The sequence below is a fragment of the Equus caballus genome, chromosome 1 (genome assembly GCF_041296265.1).
Source record: "Equus caballus isolate H_3958 breed thoroughbred chromosome 1, TB-T2T, whole genome shotgun sequence".
Taxonomy (NCBI): Eukaryota; Metazoa; Chordata; class Mammalia; order Perissodactyla; family Equidae; genus Equus; species Equus caballus.
This window is the reverse complement of record NC_091684.1, coordinates 126773953-126795550: the sequence shown is the minus strand read 5'-3', so window position 1 is coordinate 126795550 and position 21598 is coordinate 126773953. Positions and strand designations below refer to the sequence as shown.

Below are 21598 nucleotides of genomic sequence, written 5' to 3'. Positions count from 1 at the left end.
TCATATCACTTATAGGTTACAACAGAGCTATGGGTATCTTCTGCAGTCTGTGGTTAGCTCACCTAGCTATGCTACTTTTGCCCCAGGGCCTTCCAGCCTTGTGATTGCCGGGCGGGGCCAGAGTCTGTGAGTCCGGTGGCGGCTGGCTGGCTGCTGCCCTGCCCGGGATTCTCCTCTTTGGGACCCTCCTGGCGTTCTGAATGCTGGGTGGAGCCTCTCCACTAATGGCGAGTAGAGGCTTTCCCTGCTGCCGGAGCGGGACCCTGGAGTTTCCCTCTGGGCCGTGGAGGCGGCCACTGGAACTCCACCTAGCCCCGGTCCTTTCCCAGGAGTTCTCCGGGAGCCCCTTTCCCCATCTGGGGGACAGCCAGAGTCTGTGAGACTGGCTGCAGCCGCTGGCGGGCCGCTGCCCCGTTCAGGATTCTCCTCTTCGGGAGCCTCCCAGTATTCTCAATGCTGGGCGGAGCCTCTCCACTAATGGCGAGTAGAGGCTTTCCCTGACGCCGCCAGTGCGGGACCCTGGAGTTTCCCCCTGGGCTTAGGTGTAATCAAGGGGGGCTTAGGTAGGGCTGTAGTCACCTGTTTCCACCGTCGCTCCTCTGGTGTGCGCACCCTCCTGCCCTTGGTGCGTGGCGATGTTATGGGGGAGTCCGCTGGAAGAAAGCCACTTGCAGGTACTAGGCTGTTCGGGGGTCGGGGGTCAGAGAGTTTTCATCTATCTCCACCTCCTCCCAGGGGGATGTCCGTCCGCCTTCCGATGTATAGCAGCACGGGTCTCTCAGGCGTCCTGAGATGCTATATGGATATCCTTTGTTAAGCGATGAATGTCCAATTAGTTGTAGATTCAAAGGGGGAGAGACAAAGAAGACTACTCCTATGCTATGTATTTTTTTTACAATTTAAAAAAATAACAACCTAACTAGAGTCTGTAATCTAGGAAGCTTCAGGTTTGTTTGAGTACCTATTTTAGGTGTGTTTCCTAGTTTGTCGTTGTACCTGTTTCTCACTATTTGGATACTATGCTTCAATATAAAGAAGCTTGATTTCTTTCACCTGTGCGTTTTTTTTTTTCCTGTGGGAGCTGCAGTAGAATGAAATCATTTCCTCATTCTTAATGGACATTTTGCTAGTAGCACTATTTAGATAGGGGTAACTATATGAATTTAGACTGCCCAGGGTAGAGCTGTTGTCCATGGTTAACTTTTACTCTCAAGAAGGTCCTGGTATGGACTACAGACAATGTGGTTAGCTCATATTTAGGTGAATTTTTCATAAGGATTTTATAGCACATGTTTTGGATTTTTAATTTATTACTTTGTTCCAGAAAACTCTAAAGGCATTTCAGAAATGTTCAACCCTCATTTTGTCCAGAGATGAGGGATTTCTGAGAATGAACTTTGCATGATCTCTTCTCAGGTCTCCTTGCTCTTCTCTCTCTGGGTGGAGACAGTGCGGCCCTACCTGCAGACTGTGGATGAGTGGATTGCACACGGGCATCTCTGTGACTGCGCCAGGGAGTTCATCATCCAGAGGTGAGGGCCAGCGACACACAGCACAGGAGACACACTGAGCACTGGTTTTACCCTTTTTTCTCTCATGGGAAAATTGTTCACTTTGAGTAGTTTCAAGTGATACTGAGGGAGAGCAGTTCAAATGACAGAGGTGTGTTGCTACCATACTCAGGTTCTGTTGCATTTTTATAGAAGATGTCATGTACCAGCCAAAAATAGTCTTTTTCCAAGTTTCTTGTCAGTTTACAGCTCTGCATAGCAAATTATATTTCTGAATGATGGTGTGTTTATGGCTGGCTGGTATGGTAAAAGGTGCACTGCTTTCTATAAAATGAATTTAGATGATATCAAATGACTTCAGCTATTCCCATTATAAATTACCAATAAGATAAGAGATATGAAAATAATGCAGAATATGCTTCTAATATATTTGTTTCTCCAAATTATTCTTTTTTCCCTTCTTAGTATACTGTATAGTAAAACAAGGAAAAATCTTAATCCACTTATGATTCCTCTTCAGTTAATTGACTGTTCTGAACAGAATCATAGAAACTGCAACACAGAACTGTTGGCACTCTCTTAACTCAGTTTTAAGTTGTGCAGTCTGTTTAGATAGAGGTTTTTATTGAGAGCAATCCATTTAGTTCAAGGATAACTTTAAGTCCTTAGAACTCTGGAAAGGTAACCCTGTTTACTCAGTGCTCATATAAATGAGCTGGCCTGTCTTTAACTAAATCTTGCATCTGTCATTATATCCTGTTTCATCTATCTCACATGAGAACTTTTGTAAAAAGGGGATTCTGACTGCTTTTAGAGAGTGATAAGTGACCATCACTTTGTTGTTAAGAATCTTTGTGGGGAGGGCCTGGCCCCATAGCATGGTGGTTAGGTCTGGGGCACTCTGCTTCAGTAGCACAGGTTTCCAAGTTCTAATCCCGGGCACAGACCCACACCAGTCATCAGCTATGCTGTGGCAGTGGCCCACATACGAAATAGAAGAAAATTGGCACAGATGTTAGCTCAGGCCTAGTCTTCCTCAAGCAAAAAAGAGGAAGATTGGCATCAGATGTTGGCTCTAGGCCAATCTTCCTCAGGGGGGAAAAAAAGGAATCTATGTGGTAAAAAGATGTGGAAGTCTGGAGGTTACTTTCACAGGAGACGGCAAATGGATAAACTTTTATTCTATCTCCAAAGAGGAGCAAATTAATCATTTTGTTTAATTCCAATTCGAGAAACTTTCTACTTAGTTAAATTTTATGTATGTCATTCAAAGTATTTATCCACTTTTCTATGTTAAACTGAAGTCAGATAAAACCCCTGCCCATTTTGCCTGAAGATTGCTTCGTTTTACTAATAATTGATATTGCTGTATTTTGGAATGCCTGGACAACATGCCTGAGAAAGAACAGATGTACTGTTGTTTTTAAGAAAAAAGTTAACATTTAAAATTCTTTTGCATTTCCATAGAAACAAAAATGTTCCAGTAAATCACAGAGACTTTTGGTATGCAACTTACACACTGTACAGTGTATCGGAAAAGACAGAAAATGAAGAAAAAATGAGTGATAATGCCAGTGCAAGTTCTGGCAGTGACCAAGGGCCCTCCAGCAGGCAGCACACCATGGTGTCCTTCCTTAAACCTGTCCTTAAGCAGATCATAATGGCGGGCAAGTCGATGCAGCTGCTGAAGAACCTGCAGTGTGCGGAGAGCACCACATGCCAGGCCACAGCCAGAGGTAGTGGGTCCCTTCCTCATGTGTCTCTCTCAGCATTGGGGCTACTACTCTCTCTTCACTCTTGTCATCCTGAGATGCATCATTATTTTGTAGTTTGAAAATTATCAAAAGCTTTTATTTTCATGGAAATTATCACCATGATCAAATCAGTAGATCATGCTACTCCTGATTGAAAAAAGATTGTCCTCATTGGAAACTTTCATCACTATGTTTGAAAGGCAGTGAGAGTAAGTTCCACATGCATTTTCCTTACTCTTGATTCCTTAGGACCAGTCCTTTAAAAAATAATTCTCTGGCATTTCTTAGTGCAGTACAGCATTTAACTCTTGAGGACCATGAACCCTGGGAGACAGGAATTTGTTGATGAGCAATTCAGACTTGACTGTAGATTTTGAGAAAATCTTGATATAATTTCTGATCTTTTTGTTGCAATTTAAGCAATATGCTTAAAGTTTTATCAACTGACTAAAAAGACTTTAGAGGTATAAATGTGACTTTAGTTATTTTGTTTGTAAATCTCCCTAATGTCATATTAATTATTTTGTATTATTGTATCTACTTTAAATAATATTTTCAGTTTGTGGAATATTTCTTTTTTTTTTTTAAGGTTTATTTTTCTTTTTTCTCCCCAAAGCTCCCCAGTACATAGTTGCATATTTTAGTTGTGGGTCCCTGCAGTGGTGGCATGTGGGATGCCGCCTCAGCATGGCCCAATGAGTGGTGCCTTGTCCGCGCCCAGGATCTGAACCTGCAAAACCCTGGGCCGCTGAAGCAGAGCGCACCAACTTAACCACTCGGCCACGGGCCAGCCCCTGGAATATTTCTTTTTTGACTGAGTAATAAAATTTAATGAGCTTTCCAGGGTCTCTATCGGAAGTGTTTTTTTCCGGTGAAATTATGACTCCTGTTAGTGTGATCATAGTACTGTTCAGTATGGTGGTAACTTAACTTTCAAGCATCCTGCTTAGGATATTACTCTATTCAGCAAAAAATTAACTTATGCTTTGAGTGTTTAACCATGAACTTTGCACTTGTCTAACAGAGGATGTAAAATGTTTAGCTGTGCTATACTGTAAAGGTAATGAAACAGGGATAGACACTCGTAGGCCAAAGGAAAAAAAACAGGCTATATTAAGATACAATTACTTAATATCATTTAATGTTATTACTTCACCTTACATATTTCTTTATGTTCCAGATGCAGAAAGAAAAAGCTTGTATACCCTCTTTCTGGAATCTGTACAGTCACGTCTTCGACATGGGGAAGAACCCACTGCACAAGTCCTCACTGAGCAGCAGGAGACCAAAGGGAACCTAATTAAGATTCAGTCCATTGCTGAAAGGCATCTGGAACTGGATGACGTTCATGATCCACTGCTGGCAATTAACTTTGCAAGGTGATACACACCTGCTAGATTTTCGATGACTGAAATGGCGGAATCTGTTCAATGTTTAGCAACTATTTATTTCTGCCAAGTAGGGCTTTCCAGTCTTAAAAATAAAAACCTTTGTAGCCTATCCTTCTTGATGAATGGAATACAAGAAGATATTATGTTCACTTATTTCAGATGTATAATTTGTCCTCCTTGTTGTTTGTGAAAGTCCACAGACTATCATATGCCCTAGGCCCATGGGAAATGCTTTCACTGGTACAGAAGATGCTCATGAAAATCTAGGTCATAGGTGGGCCTCAGACACACACATTGAGTCAGACCCTTCTTCTGCTTAAAATATGTCTTGACCCTTATGTGCTTTTAGCCCCATAAAATAAGTCATTAATACCTACACAAAGCCCCATTGCCTTTGGCCATCATTCACTCTCTGTGGCCCTAATGGCTAGAAAGACCTACTCAGTACTTAACACTAAAGCAGAAGTGACTGAACAACTGGTTCACTGAAAGGACAGTTTTGGGGGAATATAGTTTCTGTAATAGTTGGTAATTTTAAGACTAAAGGTAAAAAATGGGACTCTGGAGTTTTGATTTAAGAGAATTCTGTTGAAAGCAGCTCATAAAAAATAGACTCACATTTTTATCTTAAAGGTTGTATTTAGAACAGAGTGACTTTCACGAGAAGTTTGCTGGTGGAGATATATGTGTGGATAGATCATCAGAATCTGTGACGTGCCAGACATTTGAGTTAACGCTGAGATCTTGCCTCTATCCTCATATTGACAAGCAGTATCTTGATTGCTGTGGAAACCTCATGCAAACTCTAAAAAAAGATTACAGGTATAAGGGAGTCGTTTAGCTTTGGAAGTAATCAGTAGTTTATTATACTTTAAGAACTGTTGGAATTATTTTAAAACCTGTATTTCAAGTTAATTTTTATTATAGTAGGAAATGGGTATGCAATAAACAGTTTTCTTTTGAGAGAATCAATTAACCATCAGTGTTTTCTTAACTATGTTGTGGAATTTATTTCTGAGACTCTGTCCCAAAAGAAATAAAGCTTATTGCACAAAAATGCCCATCATAGAGTTTGCTATCACAAGGGAAAACATGAAATTACTTAGTAATGAATGACTATTTCTTTAAATTATTGCATATCCATATTAAAATATGGCATATCAATATCATGTATGAACTTTATAAAGTTCATAAAAATTATGTTTACACAGAGTTTTAAATAATGTAAAATGTTCTTAAAGCTTAAAAAGCAAGATATATAATATGATAGGAACTATGTTTTTTTAAATGCATGGAAAACAAGACTGGAAATAAATAGCCCAAATATTAACGATGGAAATTCACTATGAATGGTAGGATTTGGATTAACTTTTTTTTGTTACACTTTTGTGACTTTGCCCAATTTTCTACAATGTTATGAAAAAATCATTTATTTCTTTCTGATAATTAAACATTTTTATTATTAAAAATGTCTTTAAGAGGTGTTAGTATTTCTTATTTTAGTAAACGTAGAATGTAAACCAGTTTTCTCTAAAAATAGTAGCATACAATACTTGGTACTGATCCAGAATCCTGTCTGATGAGCTTAAGATCTTTCTGTCACTTATTTTCTCTCTATTCAGGTTGGTCGAGTACTTGCAGGCCATGAGAAATTTTTTCTTAATGGAAGGTGGAGATACCATGTATGACTTCTACACATCAATTTTTGATAAAATAAGAGAAAAGGAAACCTGGCAGAATGTGTCATTTCTTAATGTACAGCTCCAAGAAGCAGTAGGACAACGTTATCCTGAAGACAGTTCACGGTAAAATACAGGAGCAAACTTTTATTTTAAAATATTATGAAATAATCCATGTATCACAACTCTTCTATAAATTTTTATATATATTACCTTATTTAATCTTCACACTAACCTATGAAGTTTACCAATGTTATTTTACAAATTAGAAAACTGAGACAGCAGGTAGCTAAATGACTTGCCCACTAAGCGAAAGGAGACGATGAGATGGGACCATGCAGCCTTTCAGAGTCTGATGGCTTCCCTCACGTGACTAGAGTCAGTGCTGGCCTTTGGCTGTGGCATCTCTCGGTTCCATGTGCCTTGCCCTCCAGCCAGCTGCACAGACTCCTTACACAGTAGTCTCGGTCAGCGCTCTAAGACAGTGAGAGCAGAACCCTCAGGGCCTGCTGAAACTTGAGCTCCAGGCCTCACAGACCCTAACTTCCACCACATGCAGTTGGTGAAACCGAGCGTCATGCCAGCCCAGTCAGGGGTGGGAAATAGATTCTGCCACTTAATGGGTGAAGTTGCATGTTCTAAAACTGTTATACAGGTTTCCCCTGTTGTCCAAAAGTAGAACTTTCCTATGAAAGCTTTCTTAAGCCAAAATGGCGTAAAGCGATAAAGCAATTACCATTAATTTATATGGGAAAAAATTTTGAGTGTTCCCAGACCCGAAAAATAACCTACCAAAATAAATTGAGGTAAAGCACAGATGCTCACAGACACAGTGCAGAGCTCTGGCGCCTTGATCCTGAGTGTAGTTCCCAGGGAAGGAGCTTGGCAACTCTGGCCTTGCTCCTGGTGGGCACTGCCTCTGTAACGACTCACTGCAAAGCAAGTGCTGGGGCCGCCCCGTGGCTGAGTGGTTAAGTTCACTGCTCCGCTGCAGCGGCCCAGGGTTTCACGGGGTCGGATCCTGGGCACAGACATGGCACTGCTCATCAGGCCATGCTGAGGCGACGTCCCATATAGCACAACCAGAGGCACTCACAACTAGGATATGCAACTGTGTACCTGGGGGCTTTGGGAAGAAGAAGAAAAAAGAAAAAAAGAAAGATCTGCAACAGATTTTAGCTCAGGTGCTAATCTTTAAAAAAAAAAAAGTGCTAAACGCTGTTTTTGCTTTTTGCCTTTTTCCATAAAAGCGAACATCCTTGTCAGATTTCTTTCAGTTAGCAAAAACAGGTACAAATATAGGTTTTTCGTAAAAGCTAGCTTTTGGATCATGGAGGAAACCTCTATTGGCTTATCCCTGACGTGGAGCTAACCTGCCCTTTGCTTGTGTCAGTCTGCCTGCTGAGCGACTGGCCAGAGCTGGGGGTTGGTATCGCCACGTCTCTGTGGAGCAGAGGCTCATCTTCCACAGTGTTTGGCCATCCTCTTTCCTGTTTCATGTCTCTGCTTGGCTTCCTTTCTTGGCTCCCTCAGTGGTCCTGCAAAAGTCATCATGATAATGGTTAACATTCATTACATGCCAGGTAAGGCATTCTCTTCCCACAACCACACCAGGTTACCAACTTTCTACTACTTAGTAGATTATTCCTTTTATTTCTATGTCATTCTTTTATTACCTTTAATTCTTCCATAAATGCAGAATTTTCATCAATTATGTGGTTAGTAAAAGCAGGGTAACTGCTAGATTCTTTTCATAATAAGAAATTGGTGCCCAGCAACCCCCAGAGGGAGCTAGGGAAGGTTATGTTTTTCATTATCAGCAGAAACTCTTGAATCTTGTTAGATTTAATATGTTTCAATCTATTACAGTTATCCTTTTTTTGTTGCTCAGACTGTCCCATCTTTACCTAGAGGGAACCCCTTCACTTGACCGTGGTAATCTCAGAGAGTATCCTTTCAAGAGTGGATGTCCAGGCTCATCCTGTGCACTTCCTGCCCCCAACATGTGTGCCTCTCCCACGAGCGCTTGTCCTGTCTCTTTGGTGGCTTAAAAAGCCATCCGTCTCGGTGCCGGAGTATTCCTCTGTACTGGATTGTCCCTGCTTCTGGGCTCTCTCAGTGGATGGAGCTAGGAAATAAGTAGAAACAGAAAAATGTTCATGTAGATATTTCCAACTTATATTAAAGATTACAGCATTTCACTTCTTTGATTTTCCTTTGTATCTCTTCCTATGAGTGCTAACACATTAACATGCTTTTTGGTTTTATTCTACAATAAGTAGTAGTAATTTCAAAGTAACAATAACAGCAACAAGGCCACTAAGAATTTAAAACATGCTTGTGATTATTTTCTCTTCCTATACTTTGAAGTCATCAGAATCCTGTGTTTCAAGGTCACTTGGAGTAATTCTTTATGTGATTATGCCACCACCTTGACATAGGGTCAAGTTCATTTGTTTTAGTTTCTTTTCTGCTTTTAGAAATTGCTTTTTTTCTTTTCTTGATTGAATTTTCTTTCTTGTTTACTAAAACAGCATATTTTTCTTAAGTTAAAATCACTGGTACAAAGGTACTTTTAGGGAGATATGCCTTCTATTCCTGTTCCTGCCCATTTTCTCCCTTCCCTGTTGCTAACCATTTTTATTAGATTTGTTTTATCTTTCTAGTGTTTATTTTTTGGACCCAAAAACATATGTTTGTGTATTCCTTTTCCTCCTCACATTACATAAAGGTAGCGTGTAGTACATACTCTCTGACACCTGGTTTATTTTTCTTACATAACTAAAATATATCCCGACCTACTCCATTTGCAGGCTAGAGAGCTTGTGCTCATTCCTTTACAGCTGACGGGCTTTCCACTGTGTTCTTTCAACCAGTTGTCCTATGGGTAGACATGTGGGTTTCTATTCTTTTGCTGTGCATGTATGCAATGGCTAGTCTTGTACATTTCACTTCATACTTTTGCCCATATAAATTTGCAGTATATTCCTAGAATAGGATTGCCAGGTGAAAGGGTAAAAGCATGTGTAATTCTGCTAGCTGTTACCAAATTTCTCTTCATAAAGGTTGTATCTTTTCTAATTCCTACCAACAATATGTAGAGTGGCTTTCTCTACAGCCTCACCAACAGAATATGTTGTCAGACTTTTGGATTTTAGCCAGTCTAATGGTGAGAAATGGTATCTCAGTGTAGTTTAATTTACATTTTTCTAATTATGAATGAGTTTAGTCATCTTTAGATATGTTTATTTTTGCATTTCTGTCAGCATCGCGTTATTGGTCTTCAGCGCCTGCATTTTTAGAAACTCTTTATACAGGTTTTCCAATTTGACATTTGTCTTTTTATTCTGCTTATGATAAAACAATTTTTTGTTTTTGTTTTGTCATGCAGACGTTTCTTAGGTTTTTTTTATTGTTTTTTGTTTGTTTCTTAGTTTTATAATGTATCAGTCTTTTATTGGTTCTGGATTTTAAATCATAGTTAAAGTTTTACTCTCTCCCATGTTCTAAAGAAATTTACTCATCTTTTCTTCTAATGCTTGAATGGATTTTTTTACATTTAGATATTGATCCACTTGGAATTTATTCTGCTAAAAAACATGAGAAATAGATCCAGTTTTATCTTTTTCCAAATGACTAGTTGGTTCCTATCATTTATTTCTTTTAAAAAAAAAAATCCGTCTTTCCCCTATTTGAGATTCCCCTTTATCATTAAATTTTCATATGTACTTGAGTCTCTTTGTAGATTTTTCCATCTTATTTCATTGTTCTGTCTGTTTATTCATGTGCTAGTAGCATTCTATTTTAATAATAAGGTTTACTGGCCATTCTTTCTTATTTATTTTTCCAAATGTACATTATCATCAACTTGTCAAGCTCCACCGAAACAAAAATCTTGATGGTATTTTCATTGAGATTGCGGTCCATTCATAAATTAACCCAGGACAAATGAGCCACCCCTGGGGACCCCTGCTGCCATGGCTTCCATGTGTTCTAGGTGCCTGTCTGTGCCCTCAGGCTCACTGAGTCCGGGCCCACGAGTCTCCTTGGTTCCAGCATCAATGCCAGCACTGCTTTCCTGCCCTTCCCAGTTTCCCCCGCCTTACACCGCTCCCATGTCCCTGTTGCTCTTTCTGAAGCCTCCCTGCAGGCCCTTTGCCCTCCACCTGCCCTTGGTGTAGCTTCTCACTCTCCTGCCTCAGCACTCCTGCCTGGGGCACTTATATTCCATGTTGATGGCTTCAGCGACCATTAATGACCTGCAGATCAGTACCTTTAGCCCAGGTGTCTACACAGTCAGCACCTCATGACTGTACTCGAATGTCATGTATCCAGAACTGAGCTCATTATTGTCTCATCCCAAACCACCCTTTGTTTCTTCTAGTCAAGCACCACTGTTCATCCTGGTGCTCAAAGGCAGTCTGTGGCTCACCCTAGATTCCTTCCTCTCTCCTGGTTCCCACACATCCCTAGTTGCTTGATTCTGCCTCCTGGATAATGTTTCCCCTTAACTCTCAGTGCCTCCTAACCATCTCTGTCTCTCAGCCTCTCTCCCTTCCACTTGACCCCCACAGGGGCACCAGAGTGACCACAATAAACCAGCAACTCCCACCACCACTCACACTCAGGCTTCTCATTGGCACCTCATAACAGACGGACTGAGCTGCTTTTCGTCAGAGAGAAAACTTTACTGTCTGGCTCATTTTTCTAGCCTCTTTTCGTATACACTTACACATGCAGACACATCATATGTTCTCTCCTATCACACTTTACATTTCAGGGATTCAGAATTTTTCTGGTTTCCCCAAAAGCTGTACTCTGCCCCCAGAAGCCTTCATGTGTCCTGCTGTCTCCAGTTACTTGCTCTTCCATTTGCATGGCCTGGCAGTGCTCTGCTCTCCTTCAAAGCTCTGCCTGGCCTGGCTTGGTGCAGCACCCACATCTGCTCAGTGACAGGAGGGTGACTCTGCATATTTCCTCTGGGCTGTGAGCGCCTGGAGAAGGAGAAGGAATTGACTTTCTTTCACCTGCTTAGCATGGTGCCTGACAAGATTTTCAGTAGGTGCCTACTAAGTAATTAGTGGATGCACAAGTAACACACTTATCAGCTGAAGAATGTTGGGACTAGTGCCTGTGACATGCAATGAATAGGCCAATTTATAAATCACATGCCACTCTTTACATCACTGGTTGTAAGGCTGACTCCCCACCTCTGCCTTACACTTAAACCTTCACTGGTCGGCATCCAGGCATCATTGCTTGGTACCTCTATAACTGTGGGAGTTTTAGGTAATTTCTCAGTCCCCAGACAGGACTACTCTGAGGATTAAATGAAATAAGGACACTTAAGTGCCATGTAGTGCCTGGCACAGGGACGTTTCCATGCAGCACGTTGGTTGCTTTCTTTCTATTGAGAGTCACATTCAAACCTGCGTTAGGAGAGAATGGTAAAAGCAGACCCCGTTCTCGTCGATGCACTTGCACACACACACTCTTCAGGATGAGGAAAGCAATCCCTCTCCACCACCCTCTGCAGAGGGTCCATCTTCTGAGCCTGTTGCTTGAATTTTACCAGAATTAAGCACCCACCCTATCATCATTATACAGGAGTCCCCCATTATCCTCAGGGGATATGTTCCAAGATCTGCAATGGATGCCTAAAACCACAAATAGTACTGAACCCTATATATATATACCCTTTTTTCCTATACATACATACCTATGATAAAGTTTAATTTATAAATTGGCTACAGTAAGAGATTAACAATAACTAATAAAATAGAACGATTATGACAACATACTATAATAAAAGTTATGTGAATGTGGTCTCTGTCTCACCCATTTAATATTTTCAAACCACAGTTGACCGTAGGTAACTGAAACCAAGGACAGCAAAACTGCAGATAAGGGGAACTATAGTATCTTTTTCCCTGACTTTGTCTTTTTTTCCTAATTAACTTACCACACTTGTTAAGTATCTCTTCTCTTTTATAGCTAAACTCATTATTTGAAAACTTTGCCCCTCTTCCTTATTTCTAAAACCAAATTCCTATTCTAGAATATATGCTGGAAAATATGGCTTTATTGGAATATTTGTATTCCTTTTATGAAATACAATGTCTTTTTTGGAATATGATGTAAATGTTAAAATGCTAATTTTTTTAAAGAACATTTTTATATGAGCATAGTACTTTCACACAAACTAAAACTAAAATTTCTTTATCTAGTCTATCTATAACTTTTGAAAATGTTGACACAGCTAAGAAGAAACTCCCTGTTCATATTTTAGATGGTCTGACCCTGAGCTACAAGGTATGTTCTGAATCTCTTTGTAAGAACATTGTTTTCTATTAAAACCTGCAAGTAATAGGTTACTTTCTCCTCTAATTTTCTGTTTTGTTCTCATAGGTCCCATGGCCTGTGGACATTGTTATAAGTTTGGAATGTCAAAAAATTTATAATCAGGTGTTCCTTCTCTTATTGCAAATAAAGTGGGCAAAATATAGTCTGGATGTTTTACTCTTTGGTGGTAAGATTTGTTTTCAAGAGATAAATCACAATTTTATTTTAGCCCTGAGAAAAAGAGGTGGTGATCTTTGCTCATTTTTTAATGTATACTCAAGTGCCCAAATGGTATGTATTTGTAGCAGCGGTTTTACAGACATCAGAATTAACTTCCCTGAATGAAATACCAGGAAATTATACTACATTCAATCTGAAATACAATAACTTGATTAGGAATTTATCCAGAAAAAATATTCTTCATAGATTATGCAAAAATTTTTAATAACAAGTTAACGGGACTTTGCATTTACATTTTAATCACAGTGATAATGAAAGTGACACAGGGAACTTTTCACTGCTTCACCTTCCAGACACACTGGAGGTGGGTCCCTGCTGCACACCCGGCAGAGTGCTCTTTGTGGGGTTGACTGTGCTGTGTGCGTTTGGGGTTTGAGTACATGCTCTTCCCACCCACTCTGCTCTTTCAACCTTTTACAGAACTGGCTAGTACTGCTGAAAAACCACAACTTAAAGAAGAAGTTTTATGTGAGCAAGACACAGCTGCTCAGTTTGGACCACAAAAGGAACCAGTGAGACAGCAGATTCATCGTATGTTCCTCTTGAGAGTGAAGCTCATGCACTTTGTGAACAGCTTGCACAACTACATTATGACCAGGGTTCGTGTCTGTGTGTCTGCCTCAGTTCTGTCCCCTTGTATACAGCTATTCATAGAGAATTATTTGTGATATATTTATAAATACAAAGGAGCCCACAAAATACTTCTAGACTATAAATGTGAAAATAGCACACATAAAAAATTTGATCATAAAATAACATGGCAGCAGGGGGAATTTTTTTTAAATATTCCAGAGCATGTGTGTCCAGAGACTGCTGCCCCGCCTGTCCAGTGACCCCTTGGGACAGGCACACCCAGAGCTCCTCTTTTCGAATTGCCTTCAGAATTTGCTGCATAGTTCTTTAAATTTCGTTAGTGGTGACACAGCTGTCCCTGGAAAATGACACCAATTTTTAGTAACAGCCAGAATCCGTCAGGCTGGTGTAGTATGTAAGGAGGAAGATACAGCCTGATTATATACTTTTTTCCTCAAAAACAAGAAGTAACTCATTACAAAGTAAATGAAACTGCTTTTCATATACATCTTAGAATGAGATCTAGAGGAAGTCTGGAAGAGGAGTTCAGATATTTGAACAGTAGCAGTATTTTTGGAGGATAGTACTCATTTGTGGTTTAAAGCTTGCTTAAAAAACCTCATTTGTAGTCATTCTGGTATATAAGTTCTAAAACCACCTCCTTTGGGTGAAGTGAGCCTTCGAAGCCTTTGTTTTAGATAGGGTGCATATGGCAGAAGAGCTCTCTGCTTCCCGTGATTTAGTGGGCTTCAGAGGGCCAGCCCTAAGCCTTTAATTGTTGAGAATAAATGGTAGGAGTTTAAGTATTTGCTTAATTTGTTTTTTGTTTTCTATTTAAAATATATCTATGCTCCTTTAAAAGAAAGACCAATATACAAACAGTGGAACTCACGAAAATGTATACATTCAATTTAACTGATAATTGTTTTTAAAAAGTCAATGTATTTTCTATACAGTTTGATATATTTGCCCCTCCCTCCCAGGAACAGTCTGCTAGTCCAAAGTGAGGCATTTATTCACTGTGAAGGGTGTGTCCTAAAGGACTGGCCCCACCATCATTCTAGATAAGAACGTCAACCTTTAAAGAAGGTACTTTATAAACTCTACAGATGTGATTATTGAAGGAGGAATTTGAGAGGAGTAGAAGAGGTTGGTAAAAAGTTTTGTGTCTGGCATACAAGTCCTCAAAGTAGTCTGCTGATCTGCTGATTTAACTTTTCATCTTTCTCTTCCAAGATTCTTCACAGTACGGGGCTGGAGTTTCAACATCAAGTTGAGGAAGCCAAGGATTTAGATCAGTTGATTAAAATTCACTATAGATATTTGTCAACCATCCATGATCGATGTTTGCTGAGAGAAAAGGTACATGAGATGTCACCTGCAGACTTGGCCACCAAGGCAGGAGTGAAGCTGGCCAAGGGAAGTTGTCCCGCTGCTTTGGAATTTTATACTTATTAAGCTTCTTTTCTGCAGAATATTCTTTAAGGAAGAACCAGATCAAATGAAGTTATAAGTGTGTGCCATATTATCAGAAATTATACCTGAAAGAAACAGTTGAGAACTGTACTGTGACAGTTTTCACTCACTCTGCACTGCACTTGGATTCAGTTGGAAAATTGTATCTGTAGCTGTGGAGTAATAGTGCTTTAGTCAGGAAGCATGTCCAGCTTTGTGTGAATTCAGGGGATTAAGTCATTTTTACAGCCACTGGACTGACTTGCTCTATTTCAGTGGTGAATTTAAATGGCCATCCCAGGATGTGGTAGCTTACTCTATTTGTCAGACTCTGCTACTACTGCTACCTCTATCACAGGTGCAGTAGATGTGTGGACCAATTCCAAGTACACTCTATTCAGAGCCTCGAAACCTTCCTTATGATGTAGGAGGCAGTCATTGCACTGATGAGGGTTTTCTGTGACTCATTTAAATTATGTAAAAGTGTTGGTGTCAGTGTCCAAGCATAGTTACAGAGCCAGTGTTCTCTCTGTGGCTTTGCTCTCCAGGTCAGCTTTGTGAAGGAAGCCATCATGAAGGTGTTGAACTTGGCTCTCATGTTTGCAGAGGGCTGGCAGGCGGGCCTGGGGGCTTGGCGGTAAGTATGTGGCCTGTGGAACCTCTGTGCTATGACTGTTTTGCCTTACCTTTTAACTGGCTTCATCTAGGAGCCTTTTTTTCCCTCTAGGCCATACGTCACATATACTTGTATTTAGGGAAAGAATTGAATAATTGAATTTGTTCACCTAAACTAGGCCACATCAAGAATTGTGCAATTCTTTTATGAGTGGTAAAACAATAAAAACTGACGTCTTTTAATTAGGACAAGCAAATATTCTTAGATTACATGCATGTTTTGTTTTATAGATTTTGTTAAGTTTTTGTTATGAACACCTTCAGACATACACAGAGGTAGAGAAAACAGCAGACAAACCCCGGGTGCCCATCACCCCTCTTCAGCAGTTACCAGCAGCAGTTCTCATCTTTGTTCACCAACCACACCCACATACTTGCTGAATTATTTTACAACAAATTCTCTACATCATGGTAGATTATAGTCCAAAGTTGTACTTTACTTTCAGAGTGTTTATTATTCATACCTGCCACATAGAAAGGCAGGTGCCCTGCAGTCAGACGACAGGTGAGGAGGAACTTCCTCTTTGATCTAGAGCACCATGCTCTACTGTTAGCTTCAGTGTACAGCTCAGTAGTTTGTCCCTGTCTTGTTTATAAAATTAATGCAATGATAATGCTGCCATTACTTCCCTGAAATAAAAGTGCAAGCGAGCCTGGATGACCTGGTTGTTGCGATACTAGTCAGTGTTACTGAGGAGGTAAGAGTCCATTATAGTGCTAATTTAATTAAAAATCTTAACCTATGCCTATATCAAAATATTCTGAATGAAGAAACTAAGATAGTAGGTAAAATTCATAATTGCAGGGATGTAAACAGATTTCTTACTTGCTTTTTGCTGTCTCAAAGTGTGTAAAGTATATTTCTCTTTCCATGTCACTGGGGGGTGAAGGAGAAAATAATAATACTGCTGCATATGCTTTGCTGAAATTGAACTGCTTCAGTTTCTTCAACATGTAACTTGTAAGAAAAAAGCAGGTTGGGGCCGGCCCGGTGGCGCAGCAGTTAAGTTCGCACGTTCCGCTTCTCAGCGGCCCGGGGTTCGCTGGTTCGGATCCTGGGTGCAGACATGGCACCGCTTGGCACACCATGCTGTGGGTAGGCATCCCACATATAAAGTAGAGAAAGATGGGCACGGATGTTAGCTCAGGGCCAGGCTTCATCAACAAAAAGAGGAGGACTGGCAGTAGTTAGCTGAGAGCTAATCTTCCTCAAAAAAAAAAAAAAAAAAAAAAGCAGGGAGTGAGGAGGACTTAAGTATAAGAACCATCGCAATTTATGGAAATTAATTGATCCTGATTCAAACTTAAAGCAGAAAAGTGAAAAATTGCAAAAGCAATGTGAAATTTGACCACTGATTATTTGATGATATAAAAAATCATTGTTAAATATTTTTAAGCAGATGGTATTGTAGCTTTGTTTTAAAAAGAGTCTTTATCTTTAATATATCCACACTGAAGTATTTATGACTGAAATGCTGTGATGTCTCAAATTGCTTCTCAATGTGGTGGGGCTGGGGTGTATGTAGGACTGCCTGGGGCTGCATGACTGCTCGTCTTGAGTGTGGGCATGTGAAAGTCCACTGAGTAGTTCTCTCCTATATATGTCTGATTTCCCATAGTAAAAAGTTTTATAATAATTTTAAAATTTGCGATTTCATATCTTTAACGTGTTCTTTATTTCTAAAAGAAGATATGCTTATGAAAAGTAAAAACACAGGCCTGTCAAATGGAAAAGGGAATATCCCCAGTCATCCTAGCTCCAGGACTCAGTGCCATCCTGAAACAGAAGTTTTATATCCTGCTGAGCGTTTCCTTCAGATACTTGGAAAGTTTTTATTTTAAAGTAAAGCAGGAAATTTTATATTTTATTTTATAATCTTTAGACTTAGGATTCTAAATAATTAAACTGAAGTACATTTAACATTACTCCAAAGGTATTTTGTAGCCTACCTATTGACCTCTTATGCACTTCTTAAACTGAAATTTACCTTCTTTCCTAGAATGGAATCTATAGAGAAAATGGAGTCTGATTTTAAAAACTGCCATATGTTTCTTGTAACCGTTTTAAACAAAGCCGTCTGTAGAGGATCCTTTCCCCATCGTGAGTACACCATGTTAAAATATTACAGTTTTTATATTTTCTTGTATCTAAGTCTGTGTGTTATAGTTTTGGTACTGACCTCATGAAGATTAGAATTTTTCACCATTGCAAACCTGGAAGGTCCCTCAGCAGTTGTGCCGTGCTTTGAACTGTTTTTTGAGAATAGCAATGGAACAAATGAATGTCAGATGTAAGACACTGAGACTAACGGTCGTGCTGTCTGGCGTGTCATTTGTTACAGCAGTGGTTCTAGAACTGTTACTGAATAAAGCAGATGGTAGAATAGGTTTTGGTTGCCCTTTACTATCATGTATAACCTTTGTAACTATTCCCTTTCCAAAGATAGAGGGGTTTTTTTTAGCAACTTAGAAACTTCCAAGGCTGCCTTTTGCACAAGGAAACGCAGGCCTGACAGTTTAGAACACAGTATGTGAAGCAGGCAGCGTCTGGGGTGGGTCACAGGGAGAAGAGAGCTATTTAATCTGCAAAAACAAAGAGCTAAATAGTATCTCTTTGCACGACTTTTCTTTGGAAAAGTATGCAGGGTTAATCTTTTCCCTATTTCTGCATATTCAAATTGTAATATATTCATTAAGAGCTAAACGTTTTTTAAAATGTTGTTAGAAATGTGTTAGAGGAAACATGGATGCATTTGTCCATTGTTGCTTTGGGTGATTCTTATGCAAGTAGATTCCATTCGTAGGTTAGAACATGGCATTTTGTGATGAACTGACCCATATGGTTTTATGACATATGAGACAAATGTGATTTGTTCAGTGAAACGCACAAACTTTTTGTTTTCAAAATTAAAATGATCTGAAATAGAAATAAATCTTACTTTTTGAATTTTTACTTAGTAAAGATTATCATCTTGATTATACATTAAAAATAATCAATATTTTAATTAAAAATAGAAAAGTCTTTAAATACTTTCAGTTCTGAATTTATTAAAGCCTTATTCAGATGTTTTAAACCATTTTTTTTTCCAACCTTATTTCTATTTTTCCCACAGTGGAATCTCTAGCACTGTCACTCATGGCTGGCATGGAACAGAGTTAAATGTCTTCAATGTAATAAATATCTCAGATTTAATCTTCATACATATGCATTTCCACCACATGCAGTTGAGAAGGAGCAATCTTTATTTCGGTTCATTTTAGAAATTGTTGTCTACTGTCTAGACAAGTAGATTTGTAGGTCTTTTCTCTGGAGATTATTGGATAGTATATAGGATTATGTGTATAAAATTGTATCAGTAATGCAAAGTGTATATAGGCTGTTTACAGTTACATTTCCTACTTTAAGCTCTAGATTTATGCTATTGATAATGTGAATTGTATCATTTTTGAAAATGTAATTATTAATATGAAAAATAAAGTACTTTAGTTAAATTCTTTAGTTCTCTTTTTACTTGGCCACAGAAGTTTTTTATGTAGAGTTTTACATACTGTCTTCCCTAAAGGTTGTCTTAGATTTGGTTGTCTCAAAAATGTATTTTTATGTGCCTGGGAAGTTCCAAAATGGAAAATAACTTTAATCAATATCAATAAATGTAAAAGCCAACTTCACTTAGGGCCATCTGTTGGTACATGCTTATTATTTGACATTTCTGAGCAATTTTTGTGAACAAGTTATATCTTAAATAAAATCATGCTTACCGTTCAATTTTTCCACATTTTCTTTGTATGCTTCTTGGCATGTCTCCAGCACTTATGACTCAGCACTGTATTTACTACTTATTTTTAAAGAACAACTTCTGAACTCAAGGTAGCCTCAGAGCTGAGCACCAGGCCTTCTCGCCCTCAGACCCAATCTCAATCATTTTGCAGCATCAGCATTTCCTGCATTCAGATGGCAAAGTCTGGGAACAAACCCTCCTGGGAACCAGCCCAGATCTGGGGCTTTACTCTGAAGTCTTGGAAGAAATTCACCGAGGAGGCCTTCAAATGCCAGGAGATGAACAGCTACTTCCAGGTCTCAAGAAAATATTTTTTTGTTTTGCTAGCCCTGAGATAACATCTCTTGCCAATCTTGCTCTTTTTGCTTGAGGAAGATTCGCCCTAAACTAACGTCTGTGCCAGTCTTCCTCTATTTTGTATGTAGGTCACCACCACAGCATGGCCACCAACAAGTGGTGTAGGTCTGCACCCAGGAACTGAACCCGAGCCACGTAAGTGGAGCATGCCATACTTAACCACTAGGCCATGGGACAAGCCCCAGTGTTTCCAAACCTAGGATAGAAGGTAAGTTTATTTATAGGATGTTTAGGAAAGGAAATATTTTCATTTTTAAAATGAGTATTTGCAATTAGTTGTTATCTCAACTGATTTTATACTGTATCTATATTTGACCCTTTCTCATGATGTTAAGAGTTTCCAAGGGGAGATTAGCAAGTTTCAATTGGAAGAAGAATAGACTTGACAAACTGTTACCACTTGTTTTCTTTGGGAAGCAGCCTCCAAGATGGAGTTAGACATGCAGAGTGCCCAGTAAAAAGAAGGGAAAGGGAGCCTGACTGGCCAGAGAGAAAAGCTGGCCTACAGTACAGGTCAGTGGAATCAGCTCATCAGGTTGTCCTGCACTGGGCTGAGATGATGGGCTTCCGTACCCCACCTTGATCAGTCGTTGGTTGTGGGTCCTTGGGAAGAGCATGACCTCTGTAGCTGAGGCCAGTCCAGAAGCAGGTGGAGCTGAAGGCTGTCCACTGGCAGTACTCACGAGTTGGGCAGCAACTCCTTGAAGAGGGATCTGAGTAGCACATCATGTCAACTACACACAAGTGATTTTTGAATCTTCTAAATGCAAGGACTTACTTTTACACTAAATATAACTAAGAGCTGTTCCTTAACTAGTTTATGTGGAAAAGTTAATGCTATGGTGTGCGTTAAATTGCGTTTTCTTAGGTGTGGAATAGATTGGATCTGTTCCGCTTAATTTTTCTTATGGTTCTGTTTGGACTTTAAAAACATCTTACGGCTTTCCAGTTGGGCATGTAAGGAGCTTGGAAGTCATCACTCCCATTCTCAAAGTAAGAAAAAAGCTGAGCAAACTGAAAATCAACAACTCTTCTTAGATCCATTAGAGAATTGAGGTCACAGGGCAAACTGCTGCCTCCAAAATTGGAGAGAGGAGCAGAACAGAGAATCACATTCCACCATAGCAGAAGCAAAAACTCTGCAGGAGCCAGTACCAAGCTAAGGAGACTTAAACCACAATTGACAAATTGCCAGAGGCTCATTGTGGACAAGATTGACAGTTAAAAACTCCAAGGAACCCAGTCTTGGGAGGTAGGACAAACTTTTGTGAGTTTTAGGAACACTACCAGGTTCTCACAGTGAAGATTAGAGGAAAATCTTCTTGTGATTCTGGCAGGAGGAAGGGGAAAGTATTCATTTTGCAATATGCCCTGAGAGTTCTGTTCTTAGCAAGGCCTGAGTCAAGGGCCAAACCAACCCAGGGAAAGGGAAATGCCCAACTCCAGGTCCTTCTAGCCTTCCTGTTTTACCTAAGTGTGTGTGTGTGGAGGGGGGAGATAGCAGAAGGACTTGTGAAGGTCAAGACTGGGGCACAGGCTCACTAAAAGACTGAGACCTAATCATTGGACTGTGAAATGCTTTCCCTCCCCCCTCACCTCACAACATCAATAGGGCTCCTGTATAACAACAGGAATACTTGTGAAAGAACTGCAAGCTAGAACCCTATTTAAAAAGTCTCTAGGGAAACCCAGTGACAACAGGAGACTAAAACCAGGACACCAGATGAGATTTTAGCCTCTCACACTTGCAGCTGTAGCAAATGCTAAGCAGTCTAACTACTACCCAGGTAAATCTAAAACATCGCACTAAAGGCCTATTTGCCTCAGTTCCTTTTAACCAGT

The 21598-nt window shown here is 39.7% G+C and overlaps 1 protein-coding gene across 9 annotated transcripts in view; it reads left to right on the top strand.

Moving 5' to 3' along the window:
- The window catches only part of LOC138917136 (gamma-tubulin complex component 5), a 48210-nt gene extending 28824 nt beyond the window's left edge, over positions 1 to 19386 (top strand). For 4 of the 9 annotated variants that reach the window (XM_070231951.1, XM_070231965.1, XM_070231947.1 and 1 more), the window contains 12 exons: positions 1417 to 1532; positions 2979 to 3247; positions 4446 to 4644; positions 5290 to 5478; positions 6279 to 6461; positions 12563 to 12647; positions 12744 to 12864; positions 13338 to 13516; positions 14727 to 14852; positions 15494 to 15582; positions 17621 to 17721; positions 18734 to 19386. In XM_070231951.1, coding sequence (XP_070088052.1) covers positions 1417 to 1532; positions 2979 to 3247; positions 4446 to 4644; positions 5290 to 5478; positions 6279 to 6461; positions 12563 to 12647; positions 12744 to 12864; positions 13338 to 13516; positions 14727 to 14852; positions 15494 to 15582; positions 17621 to 17721; positions 18734 to 18780 — 1704 coding nt within the window. In that variant the 3' untranslated portion in view covers positions 18781 to 19386. Of the gene's footprint in view, positions 1 to 1416; positions 1533 to 2978; positions 3248 to 4445; positions 4645 to 5289; positions 5479 to 6278; positions 6462 to 8226; positions 8531 to 12562; positions 12648 to 12743; positions 13222 to 13337; positions 13517 to 14473; positions 14640 to 14726; positions 14853 to 15493; positions 15583 to 17620; positions 17722 to 18733 lie in introns of those variants that run through there. The other 5 variants (XR_011424666.1, XR_011424668.1, XM_070231967.1 and 2 more) reach the window with 3 other exon arrangements.
- The last annotated feature ends 2212 nt before the right edge of the window (positions 19387 to 21598 follow it).